This window comes from Olea europaea, chromosome 2 (genome assembly GCF_002742605.1).
Source record: "Olea europaea var. sylvestris chromosome 2, O_europaea_v1, whole genome shotgun sequence".
NCBI lineage: Eukaryota > Viridiplantae > Streptophyta > Magnoliopsida > Lamiales > Oleaceae > Olea > Olea europaea.
The window spans coordinates 29,910,142-29,923,668 of NC_036238.1; the positions used below are offsets into that span (position 1 = coordinate 29,910,142).

The 13,527-nt window shown below is 38.2% G+C and overlaps 2 protein-coding genes across 2 annotated transcripts in view; one reads left to right on the forward strand and one right to left on the reverse strand.

The window, feature by feature from the left end:
- Positions 1-1,593: 1,593 nt before the first annotated feature.
- Positions 1,594-13,527, forward strand: part of LOC111370311 — a 15,311-nt gene continuing 3,377 nt past the window's right edge. Inside the window, exon 1 of the mRNA XM_022991987.1 lies at positions 1,594-1,799. Within this exon, the coding sequence (XP_022847755.1) occupies positions 1,594-1,799 (206 nt within the window). The remainder of the gene's footprint in view (positions 1,800-13,527) is intronic.
- On the reverse strand, positions 10,968-13,491 carry LOC111370301 (cytokinin dehydrogenase 6-like). Its single transcript, XM_022991977.1, has 5 exons — positions 12,679-13,491; positions 12,244-12,371; positions 11,905-12,165; positions 11,560-11,822; positions 10,968-11,473 (listed from the first exon to the last, which is right to left on the reverse strand). The coding sequence occupies exons 1-5, from the start codon at positions 13,301-13,303 to the stop codon at positions 11,116-11,118; spliced, it is 1,635 nt and encodes a 544-aa protein (XP_022847745.1). The 5' UTR covers positions 13,304-13,491; the 3' UTR covers positions 10,968-11,115.

The window sequence follows — 13,527 nt, forward strand, 5'->3', positions numbered from 1 at the left end:
CGTTAAATATAATTTAACATACTTTTAATAATTTATGTCAAAGAATCATGGCCGCACATGTCCCATCGGAAAACAGGACCTACGTGACCCGATTTGAGAAGAATTATTGAATTTTAATGACCCATGAATTGCCACGTCCACTTCTCATCTACCATGTCAACAAATATGGTAACATATTTTTTGGGTGATGGATAGAGTGCAAATGGAAAAGGTTCAGAGAGTAGTGTAAAACATATTAAAGTTCAGTGAACAGTCAGTGACAATGCTACTAGTTGAGTGATTTTTGAAACAATTAACTTCTCCGATTTGAAAGTTTTATTGGTGGAAATTTGTAGCATTTTTTATTAAAATGTATTTTGGTTTTTCTATTTTAATTTGCCTAAGTCTTGTATGCAGTTTTTCTAAAAAGTGCATTTGGACACGAAGTTTTGATTTTATCGTCTGATCATATTTTATATTTTTTACGACTAAACTTATAAGGGTTTAAGCTCGTAAATATCTAAAATTTGATGTTACTATTTAATCAAGCTTACATTTTTATAATGTTACTGTTTTATATTCGAGGGTCTAAATAGTGTGAAAACCTAACGATTAAGTAAAGTCAAGTTCTAAGCCATGCAAGCAACAAAATTAAAGACTTCCTTTTCTTACTAACTAGTTAAATTACCAATTTAATAAAATTGATTTCCTGTGCAATTTAATCGATTTTCAATTGATCAAATCAAGCAGGTTTATTCGTTGCACATAATACAAATCATTTGCAATCGTGTCTCTCCTTTTAGTTTACCTTTTAAAAGACAATTCTTTATGTGTATTATAGGCACTCAAGAATCGTCAAATATTTGCCACAAACACTTCAATACACCAAATTTACTTTCAGGCCATAAAGAAAATAATAGAGCTTCTGCAAGGAGAGAAAAAAAAAATTGTCAATACCAATACCTCTAAAGGCAATAAAAAGATTGTGAGGAGGAATAAGAATACGACGTGATCGTGAGAATTGGAGAAGCACCAAAGAAAATATTTTGTAAAGATAGAATTTTAAACTTTTGATCATTTTTTGTTATTATTTAATTCCACAAGTCTTGGACAAGAATTGATCTGTGATATTTTGGAATGAATAATGTCATTTACAATTACTCACTATCGGAGTTGTTCTACGTAGTATACATGTGACGGTTAGTGATTTGATACATAAAGCAATAAAAAAATTACCACATTAATACATCCAATCACTAATTGCTATATGTATGCTATGTAGATAATAATGGCAGTGAGCGACTACAAATAATATTAATTTTTTGAAATTCGTAGATAAATTTGGGCTACCACAAAAGGAGTTAAAAATAAAGGCATGTTCTATTTTCTCTTTTAAATATAGTGTATTCTAGATAAATCATTTTTTCCATTTTCTTGTTTCTCTTCGACCTCCAATTCATCACCCTCTTTTTATCCTCTCCAGGGGTATCGTGATTGATAATTTTTATTCTCTCTCTCTCTCTCTCTCTCTCTCAATTTTCGTTTATATATAGAAAAAAATATTGATAAATGAACCAAAAAGAAAAGGAAAAACAAAGGTTTTTTTTAAAGAAAATGAAAACCCACTTTCCAGGAAGGCTGGAAACCGACAAATTCATCAACCGCGTCGGACATAATGAAACGACGTATCATACATATTTCTCGTACACGTTATTATGTAGCACTGTAGTGTACTGTACAAACCTTTTACGAATTGAGGACTCCATTTACACACAGAAGAAGATAGAGAAAGAGGCAGGCGGTGACGATACAGCAATTAGGTAACTTTACTGTTTTTGTCTTCTTAATCTGCGATACATATATACATATGCATGCATGTTCTATGTGTGTGCGCTCTGCAATTCAAGATTTGTTTGATCATTAATGGGTTTCTTGATTCTCCTCTGGAATCTAGTTGTATTCTATTTGCTCAACTAAGTTTAATTGTTTTGAGTACCTAAGTTTTGGGAAGGAAATAACCTATCTAATGGCGGGTTCGGGAGGTGTATGTTGAGTGTCAACATGGTTAACCCAAGCCCTCGTACTTAGACTTTACCATTCAACATGCTCCACAAGATGTAACTTGTCTGACGGCGCAAATCTTCGAATCCGACTACTAACGGATCAACTAGTCGTTTGAGCTTGAGGCGGATCGATTGCTCACTTAAGATGTTCCCAGGCTCTGATTGAGTCTTGGAGATTCATCTTAGTCCAAACCTTTATAAGTTGATTATTATTCTCATAATCAATAAGGAATTTTTATCCTGCAAGAAACCACGCGTTCTCGCTACTGCTTGTTGGCCGGTCGACAGCCCATTGAGTTTCATTTTGATGAGTGACTTAGTTACTGCAACTGTCTCTCTCTTTAGAGCTATATAAATTTTTTCTTTTCACAAAATTATTTTTTTAATCAATATTTAGTTTACTTTGCCATTTTATGTGAGATTGATGCCTATCTCCATAGGTATGAAAAACCTTTATATAAAGGGAGGAAATTGATCCGGAACTCGAGCATTTGCAAGAGAAAATTTTTCTTGAGGGCACAATGTGATGTTGTGCTCGGGTTATTGTGATTTTGATTTTATTTAGCCCTTGTTTGAAACTCTTTCTTTTTTTTAACCACTTTTTTTACACTCATTTTCAGTCACAGTCTTCAAAAAAAACATTTTCAAACTTCTCTATAATTTTTCTCCACTTTTTAATTAACCATTTAACCACACTTTCTAATTTCTATGCTCTTAGGTTGGATCTCTTCTCTTCTAGGGCCAATGTGCCTAGGACATAATTTCTTGGTACTGATCGTTTTGTGGTTCATGTCAAGGTGGCGCCTCACTTGTGGGCTTTAATTAGTAGGGGAGTAGGTGCCTTACCAAGGTTCTCCTAAAAATCACTTCTCAAAAATCAACTTCACACAAGGGCTTAGCTTACGCATTTAATTTTGCAGTTCTGTGAATTCTATTTGCCAATTCATGCATACTCCAATTGAAGATCATTTTCGAGCTCTCAAACGTATTTCATGTTATGTTAAGGGCACGATTCACTATGGATTTCAATTAGAACGCAACCCCTCTCCAGCGTTGCTTGGTTATTCAGATGCAGATTGGGCAGGTTGCCGTGACACCCGTCGGTCCATTACATGTTATGTCATATTTTTTTAGATCCAACTTAATCTCATGGTGTTCCAAGAAACAAGTCACTGTGTCCCATTCCAATGCCAAGGCAGAATATCTAGCCCTAGCCGTAGCCGCTGCGGAAGTTTCTTGGATTGTTCAACTACTTCGAGATCTTCGTGTCCAATTGCCTTCAACACTAAAGATTCTCTGTGACAATCAAAGTGCCAATTTTATGGCTCTCAATCCGGTTACTCGACCTCGTTCCAAGCATATTGCCATTGATTATCATTTTGTTCGAGAATTAGTTGCAAATGAAAAATTGGATCTTGGTTTCATTCCCTCCGTCCTTCAGCTGGCGGATTCTCTCACCAAAGGTGTCTCCAAACCACAATTTCTACTTTTTCAGAACAAGCTTCGTGTTATCTGTTCTCGCCCACTCAACTTGATGGGGGGTTGATAAGGAAGAATTACCAACAGAATAATTCTATCCTTGACTCTAACTAATCCTATTGTTGTCAATACTGTTATTTCTGTTGGAAATAATACTGTGATTGAGGATATTACTCCTCAATCACAATCTTCCCATAGCATGCAAATGCCAATCACGTAATTGAAGGAGGCTAATTTACACGGTTTCCATTTCATTGTAAATTATTGATTTGTATTCCATTTATACTATCTTGTAAAGCTCTATATAATGCAATACGATACATCACTGAAATTAAAGTGGATTTTTAATCATTCTTATGGTATCAGAGCCAAGTGGTTTAACATACATACCACATATCCTGTTCTTCTTCTTCCATTCATGGCTTCTGAAACTTTTGCCACCCTTCTTCCTTTCAATACCTTAATCCACATGATCACCATTAAACTTTCCTCCTCAAATTATCTTCTCTGGAAAGCCCAACTCCTCCCTCTTCTTGAAAGTCAAGAATTATTAGGACATGTTGATGGCACCCTTGTGTAGCCCCCAAAACTTGACGCTACCACTTCTCTCACGCCAAGTGACAAATACCTAGCATGGAAAGCTATTGATCAGCGCCTCCTCAGTTTGTTACTTTCCTCCCTCACAGAGGAAGCCATGGCTAAGGTAGTTGGCCTCTCCACCGCACAAGACGTGTGGCTGGTAGTAGAAAATGCATTTAGCCATCATTCTAAAGCTCGAGAACTACGCCTTAAGGATGACTTGCAATTAATGAAATGCGGAAATAGATCGGTTGTTGAGTATGCCCATTCTTTCAAAGCAATTTGTGATCAACTACATGCAATTGGTTGTCCAGTTGATGGTACTGACAAGGTGCACTGGTTTCTCCGCGGGCTCGGTACTGATTTCTCTAGTTTCTCCACAGCACAAATGGCCCAAACTTCTCTGCCCTCATTTGCAGATTTAGTCTCAAAGGCCGAAAGTTTTGAAATTTTTCAGAAATCCCTTGACTCATCTTCTCCAGCAGCGACAGCCTTTACTGTCACAAAAAATTTCACCCATCGTGGTGGCTTTTCTCGTAGTCATCGGGGTTGCTTCGGTGGGCATGGCAGCACTTCATCTGGTCATGGACAAGGACGCTCCAACTACAGCCAATGGCGTCGTCCACCAAGATGCCAGATTTGCAGGATGGATGGCCACTTTGCCGATCGGTGCCTTCAACGCTATGATCAGAATGAGACACCAGCTCACCTTGCTAAAGCCTCACGAGATCTTGTTCTCTAAATGAAGATGTGGGCTCTTACTGGTATTTGGATACAGGGGCTTCAGCCCATATGACCATGGATCACTCTAAATTGGATCAGACCACAAATTACATGAGTAAGGATTGTGTGGTTGTTGGGAATGATGCCTCACTACCCATTACCCATACTGGTAAAATTTCCCCTACCCCAAATCTACATCTTCTTGATGTCCTAGCTGTACCTCGCCTTACCAAGAATTTACTTTCTATCAGTAAATTAATATCAGATTTTCCTTTATCTGTTACCTTTACTAATAACATATTCACTGTATAGAATCGCAAAACAGGAAGGGTGGTGGCAACCGACAAGCGTGATGGAGGCTTATATGTGCTTGAGCGAAGTCATTCTACTTTTATTTCTGTTCCTAAAAATAAATTGCTTCGTGCGTCCTATGATTTATGGCATGCACGACTTGGACATGTCAATCATTCTGTTACTTCTCTATTGAATAAAAAAGGCCAGCTTTATCTTACATCTTTGTTGCCTTCTCCAACTTTATGTAGCACATGTCAAATTGCTAAAAGTCATAGCTTGCCTTATTCTCGAAATGAACATAGGTCATCGAAAACACTTGATCTTATCCATTGCGACATTTGGGGTCCGTCTCCAGTCAAATCTAATTTAGAATTTGTCTATTATGTCATTTTTATCGATGACTATTCTCGTTTCACGTGGCTCTATTCTTTAAAATTGAAATCTGACTTTTATAATGTTTTTATTCAATATCAAAAATTTGTGGAAAATCAATACTCCACTCGAATTAAAACTTTCCAAAGTGACGGCAGTGGTGAATTTACCAGTAATTTCTTCTAAGATCATATCCGCTCTAGTGGCATTCACCATCAGCTCTCATGTCCATACACACCCGCCCAAAATGGTCGTGCTAAAAGAAAACATCGCCATGTAACTGAGATGGGATTAGCACTCCTTTTTCACTCCCACATTTCTCCTCGCTTTTGGGTTGACGCGTTTAGCACTGCAGCTTACATCATTAACCGCTTGCCTACACCACTCCTTGGAGGTAAATCACCTTTTGAGATTTTGTAAGGTAACCCTCCGAACTATGAAAACTTTCACCCTTTTGGTTGTCGTGTGTATCCTTACTTACGAGATTATATGCCTAACAAATTTTCTCCTCGCAACATCCTATGTATTTTCCTAGGTTACAGTCCCTCTCACAAAGGGTTTCGTTACCTCGAGCCTTCCACCTCTAGGCTCTATATTACTCGCCATGCTTAATTTGATGAAACTCATTTTCCTTTCATTGCTACCTCTCAAGCTCAACCCATATCCTCCCTTAACTTTTCCAATTTTCTGGAACCTAGCCTCACCTATGCAGATCCACCTCCCCCACTCCCTGACACTCGTTCTTCACAACTCACTCAATCCAGTTCTAATCCATATATTATGTGTACTGATCCAGTGATTGAGTCTTTGCAGGATCCTCATTCTCTTGCAGGTACCTCTTTACAGACTTCGGTTCCAAGTTCATCTCCTCTTGAACCTCGTGCAGATCTCACACCTACTGCAGTGGTCTCGTTGGCCACTCATCCTATGCTTACAAGAGCTAAAGCTAGCATTTTCAAGACTCGATATCCAGCCAATCTTAGTTTCTTGGGCTTTTCTGGTCTTCTTTCTGCTCTTTTTGCATCAACTGAGCCCAAAGGTTTCAAATCTGCTGTTAAAAATTCTGCTTGGCTTGCTGCCATGGATGAAGAAATTCATGCATTACAGAATAATCGCACCTGGGTTTTGGTAGCTCGCCCTGCCAACACCAATATTGTGGGCTCCAAATGGGTATTCCGAACCAAATACTTACCTGATGGATCCGTTGAGCGCCTTAAAGCCCGCCTTGTTGCCAAAGGTTATACACAGGTCCCTGGTCTTGACTATACTAATACTTTTAGTCCCGTAATCAAGGCTACTACTGTTCGGGTTGTACTCTCTCTCGCTGTTACATAAAAATGGCCCTTTCATCAACTTGATGTCAAAAATGCATTCCTCAATGGTACTCTTATTGATCAAGTTTATATGTAACAGCCTCCAGGATATATTGATCCTCGCTTTCCAGACCATGTTTGCCAGTTGAAGAAAGCTCTTTAGGGTCTCAAACAAGCCCCTCGTGCTTGGTTTCAGCGCTTCGGCTCCTTTACTATTCGCCTTGGGTTTTCTTGCAGCCGTGCGGACGCATCTCTATTTGTCTTTCATCAGAAGTCCGATATTATCTATTTACTTCTTTATGTTGATGATATCATTATTACAGGCAACAATTATTCACTTCTTGCCCGCTTCACTCGTGCACTTAACTCTGAGTTTGCCACTAAAGACTTAGGCTCTTTCGGCTATTTTTTTGGTCTTGAAGCCACTCCAACTTCTGATGGTCTCTTCATTAGTCAGCTCAAATATGCACGGGACATTCTTACTCGAGCTCAATTACTTGACAGTAAACCTGTTCACACGCCCATGGTTGTTTCTCAACATCTTTCTGCTGATGGTTCTCTATTTTCAGACCCTACTTTCTATAGATCCCTCGTCGGTGCACTACAGTACTTGACTATCACAAGGCTCGACATTGCTCATGCTGTCAACTCTGTCAGTCAATTCTTACACGCTCCCACTGATGATCACTTCCTGGCTGTTAAACGTATCCTCCGCTATGTTAAAGGCACTATTCACTATGGCCTACATTTTTGCCATTCCACTTTTCCTGATGCTCTTGTAGCCTATTCTGATGCTGATTGGGCCGGCTGCCCGAATACTCATCGTTCGACCTCTGGTTATTCTATCTATCTTGGCAACAATTTAGTTTCTTGGAGTGCCAAGAAACAGTCGACTGTCTCTCGTTCCAGCTGTGAATCTGAGTATCGTGCCCTTACCTCCACTGCCGCTGAACTCATCTGGCTCACATATCTCCTGCATGACCTCAAGGTATCCATGCCTCAGCAGCCCACTCTCTTATATAACAACAAAAGTACCATTTTTTTAAGCTCTAATCCGATTTCACACAAGCGGGCCAAGCATGTTGAATTGGACTACCACTTTCTTCGTGAGCTTGTTGTCGCGGGAAAACTTCGTACACAATATGTCCCATCTCATCTACAAGTTACTGATATCTTTACCAAGAGTGTTCCTCGACCTCTATTTGAGCTCTTTCGTTCCAAGCTCCATGTTCGATCAAATCCGACGTTGAGCTTGCGGGGCGGTGTTGGAAATAATACTGTGATTGAGGATATTACTCCTCAATCACAATCTTCCCATAGCATGCCAATGCCAATCACGTAATTGAAGGAGGCTAATTTGCACGGTTTCCATTTCATTGTAAATTATTGATTTGTATTCCATTTATACTATCTCGTAAAGCTCTATATAATGCAATATGATACACCACTGAAATTAAAGTGAATTTTTAATCATTCTTAATTTCATCTTTATTCATTCCTATTTTATAGGATCACATGGTTGTACACATTGTATATATAATGAGAATTATTTCCCTCAATGATTATTGAGGATTCAGCCATATCTTTGTTTCTTAAACATGTTTATGGTATCATGTTAATACTTGAGGTCTATCTTAATAAGGTCAATATTGTTAAGAGAAATAGCTCAAAATCTTTTTAAGTTGATTAATATTTCGATATTTAATCGATGTGGAATTTTTTATCATTTAACATGCTTCCGCAAAATAGTGGCACGTTTGAACAAATCAATCTTACAATCCATTGCTCATTAATTGAGACTTATAATCGGATCGAAACCCTCGTTGGAACTAAATGGGCTCTGATACTATATTAAGACTTGAGGTCCATTTTAATGAGGTCAACCTTGTTAAGAGAAGTTGCCTAAGATCTTTTTAAATTAGTTAATATTTCGGTATTTAACTGATGTGAGATTTTTATCCTTTATCAATATCCTTGTATAATAGGAATAACATCTAGGGGGGTGCGTGGGGTTTGATGTATGATATTCATTTCGATTGACTTGTTGCTTAAAATGTCTGTTAGGGTCAAGCATTAAGAATTTGAATTCTCGAACCATTTTAATTAAATCTCTCAGTCATACAACTTGTTGTATGCAGCATTTCGGATTGTTTGTCAAAACTAGAATTAAAAAAATTTTGGAATTGAATCATGACACTAGGAAACATTTAGATTTCATGTTTAGTTAATCCATCTTCATTTTCAAGTCTATGGTTTTGAATTGCAAGCCAGCATGTCATTATATGAATCCATTAAAATTCTAATTTGACATCCTAATATAAATTCAGATTTGGATAAATAGGCATATCCTCCAAAGAGACCACAGAGGATTGGTTAATAAAAGTATAATAATGAAAGACAAATCATGGAGCCTGTCATTGAAAATTTTATCAACTCCAGAGACAGGATCCAAAACATTCCTGGGGAAGGGGGCAGAGTGTGCTTGCTTGCCGTTGAAGCACGGAATTTGTAGTTTCTCTAATTAAAATTTCAATTGTTAATTGAATTTACTGCGCTGAATTTCACTTTGATTGCAAAATTTGATTTCTTCGCATGGCTTCCTTGCCAAGGTTCGATCTCAACGTTTTTCGATTTCTGAATTTCTTAATTATGTATCTCTGAAAATTTGCTTGGAATATAAGAGAGACTAAAACTTGAGGTGGGACATTACTAGGAATCCACGAGTTTTTTGAGTTTAAGAAGAACTAGTTGAAATGATCTTGTGTACAGAATTTGATTGGAAGAGGGAAGATGTATTGACCACCAAGGTTTAGCAAGGCTCAGTTTATTCACCAACTACATCACAATTAAACAACCAATCGACTCAAGACAATACCGAGCCTTCCACTTTCAATTGCCAGGAGATTACACACTTAAAAGACTACAAAGGCAAGTAATAACTCGATGACAATCACCACAAAGGTAGAAGTAAAGGAAGGAAGTGACGGGCAAAAAAGTAGAAGAAGCAGAAGGTTGAAAGTCTCACACAGAGAGGTAAAGGAGGCGCACTGTCACATGGCAAAGGGTAGGAGACCCAATTATATTCAACCAAAGAGCCTAAGTAAGGTAAGTTACACTAGGGTGGCAAATGGGTCAAGTAAAGGCTCAATTAAAACATAAACGGGCTGACAAGTGACTCATCTTTGGCAATTCGAGAAAGTGGGTTGGGCCAAGAGTAACAATAAAATATTTAGGTTGCTTCAAATAACCCAATTAACCTTTAGGTCATGTCGTTTCGATTGTGGTGCTATAATTTCATTTAGTCATTTGGCCAAGCTGAAGATTAAAAAACCGAATTAACATCACAGTCAACAAATTGCCTAACAGGAATGCTAAATTCTAATACATTACAACTCCATTGGACAATAAATCAAGGATCGACTGCCACCTCGCAGCGATGATAATCTCTCATTTGTCATGAGTCATACTCTATCCACTGTTTCAGATGCATAAATTGATGGAAAAAAGGAATGAAAAAATTGGTTTTCCTGGATAAGTTAAACGATTCTCCGAGTAGGATATATCTTCATATTTCCTTTCCATGTTAACGGTCCAAAGAGGGTAGATGGAATGCATGGTGCATGGAATGGGAGGATATGAAGGACATTGTATTAGTAACTTAGCGTCAACTCTTGCTTGTTATAATCCAGTTTCACTTATCTGAACTCTAAAGCTTTATCCCGTTAAAGACATACTCAGGCACCTACTTTCGATGGCATGGGTATTGCCTAAACTTAGATGATTTAAAATCTGGATAGTAGGTAAACAACTGATCTAATTACATGCTTGAATTTCATTCTTAAAAGCCATGTTGTGCTAAACTTTTTACACAGCAGATAATAATGAGAGCAGCACAAAAAATGGGGTAGCTGAAGATGTTCAACATGAGGTAGACATGACCTGAATTCAAACAAATGGCCAGTTCCTCATGAAGACATACCAAGTCCACAAAGTCAGTATTTCCTTCTCCCTGTCGCGATGAATCGACATGTGGCTGGTATCGATGCAATTTTGCGCCCACCTGAGTTACGTTTAATTGAAATTTGTATCAAACATTAAACATACCTAGCATACTAGAGGTTCTTGAAAATGACACCAGACGTAGTTTAGATGTTCTTTTGGAATCTTAGCCCAACATTCTCAGTATATTTTAGTGAGTCTTGAACTAGCAACTACATGTCTGTTGCTATATTGCTAAGACCACACACGTACAAAATTTCCAAAGTTACTTACTCTTAAACCCTTATGAATTAAAACTTATTTGCCTCCAATCTCTATATACTAAGTTTGTTCTTATCTTGAGGTCCTTGTTGTCTGAAGGCCGTTGCTTTCCGGAAAATATTTTGTCCCGGGGCTAGGATTGACAGAGGATCATACGTAGATTTCCGCTGAGAAAAGACTTCCCAATGAGTGCCAAAGTGTGCTTTCCACTCTTCCTGAGTGCCATAATGGGCCAAATATTGTTTCACGCCAACGAGGGACCTTTCACAAAAGCGTAGAATTTTTTCGTTACGCATTAAAATATGTTCTAACCCATCTTTTCCTTTGGAAGATGGTATTGCAGAAGATAGAAATGCCACTAGGTAGAAAATATCCTCATCTGGTGTAACCATGGATGTTCTATTTCTCCAGCTGTGATATGACAACACAGTTGAAACAAAATTAGGTAACATGTAGGAAAACAAATATTCTTTTCTGTGAGAAAGTTTGAGTGGTACCTCGATTTGTTGACCGGGTAAATGAGTACAGGACCATTGCTGGTATCTGCAAGAATATTGCCAAAGACTTCTTGAGCAAACTCGTGAATCCCGCTTCTTGGGATAAGAAGATTTAACCAGGGGTGAGGAACTTCCCATAACCCTTTCTCCCGAAGTTTTATTTCGGAGAGGTGCACTCTTTCCAGGAAATCTACATAAGAGACTTCTGACAGGAAGAGTGTGCACTTAATGTAATTCAGTTCTGATAAGAGGGTGTCAATGTTCTGTATATGAGAAACATAGATGAAAAAATGAGCACCCCAAGTATTGTTATAATGATCAAAGGGAGATAGTTAGATGTCCCACCTGATCAACGAGATCAGAGTTTCCTGGATTAAAGTATTTGGCAACTTCAAGACAGTATAGAATTCTTCCTTCTGAATTAAATTGGCTGGCCTGAAGAGGGTCTTTGGCGTTGAATGAGGATCTCCATTTGTTTAATAATCCTGTTCGATTTATTATGGCGAACCCCTCTATATAATCGAAAGACGTATCTGAAGATATTAGATGCTCCTGGTCCTTGGAAAATATAGAGAAGTCTGAATACAGAACTCTGATCCATTTGACCTGTGAGAGGACATAAATTGTGTTATCATTTGATTTTCTTTGCAGTAATCATGTTTATGAGCTTATGAAAAAAATTACCATTTTGGGTGCAGTTTCTAGAGCAATTCTAGCCCGGGTTATTATCCCGAATTGTCCCAGTCCTCCGAGTACACCATAGAATAGGTCAGTATTCTGCTCTTCTGAACATGTTAATACGTCTCCCTTGCCTGCGGATAAGAAAACTAAGAAGGTTAATCTATTGATTGTTATGTTCTGACGAGCATGTTTGCTATGTATTATTGGATAGGACTCAAAGCCAATCTTCTACTTTAAACATAGTTGAATTACATTCTTCGATGGAAGCACTTCATAAATTCAGTGTAGATGAAAAGTGAACACCGATGAAAATCTTATCCAAAACAAGAAATGTGATTGAACAGACCTTCAGTGTAGAGAAAACAATCTTAAACTATATGATCACCTAGGAATTCTTGTTTTATGTAAATTTGTGGGGATTTTTAACTGATGACCAACCTGTGACAACCTGTAGTTCGTAAACGTTATTGATCTGGGGTCCATGTCGAAAAGCTTGCCCGCTGATTCCCGCATTTGATAAAGTCCCTCCAACAGTGAGATGAAGATAATCTGTCCATGATTTTGGCGCTAGACCACGTTTAAGGCTCTCATGCAAAATATTTATCCAAAGTTCACCAGCAGAAACATCAACGTAGGGCAGTTCTCCAGTGTGAAAACTCATTTCCGGTTCCCGAAGTGATTTCATATTGATAACCACTCCTCGATAGGCCTGTGCCTGGCCTGCCAAGGAGTGGCCACTGCCTCGGGCAGCAACCGTTAGCTCTGAAGTGGTTCCCATCTCGAAAATATATTTTATGGTTGAGGAAATATCAGAAACAGATTTTGGATGTAAAACTGCTGATGGCATGAAATGGTGTATATTCCCGAAATCCTTTGCTGCATGTTCATTCTTTTCAAAGGTTAAGTGGGAGTGCCCCTTAAGGGCCATATCTGCAAATGATGAATGTAAGGTTGGGATAGGAAGGTTCTTTCTTCTGATGGTAAAACTAACTAAGAACACCATTAGAAATCTAAGGAACATGCTAAATTGTTTGTGTAAGCGATGAAATCGCAAGTTCTTCATGCAGTTGAGGCTTGAAACGGGGGAGATTATATAGACTGTTTTTTCTATATTCTTCTCTCGATGCGAAAGTCAAATAAAGGGCTGAAAAATATGGCCTCAGGAAAATGAGTGATGGGGGAAGAGAATTTAAAGGGAAGGATGGTATTATTTGCAATGTCGACAGGAGTTCATAGTGAAAGTGCATTTGATGGGGATTTTTTTTTTTTTTTTTTTTTTTTTTTTTG

Bases quoted from the DNA above. Each gene is read 5' to 3' on its own strand.
- LOC111370301 (XM_022991977.1), bottom strand. From the start codon at position 13,303: ATGAAGAACTTGCGATTTCATCGCTTACACAAACAATTTAGCATGTTC. The intron at 12,166-12,243 runs GTAATTTTTTTC...GTCCTCTCACAG, and splicing joins TAGAAACTGCACCCAAAATG to GTCAAATGGATCAGAGTTCT. The intron at 11,474-11,559 runs GTACCACTCAAA...GTCATATCACAG, and splicing joins TACCCGGTCAACAAATCGAG to CTGGAGAAATAGAACATCCA.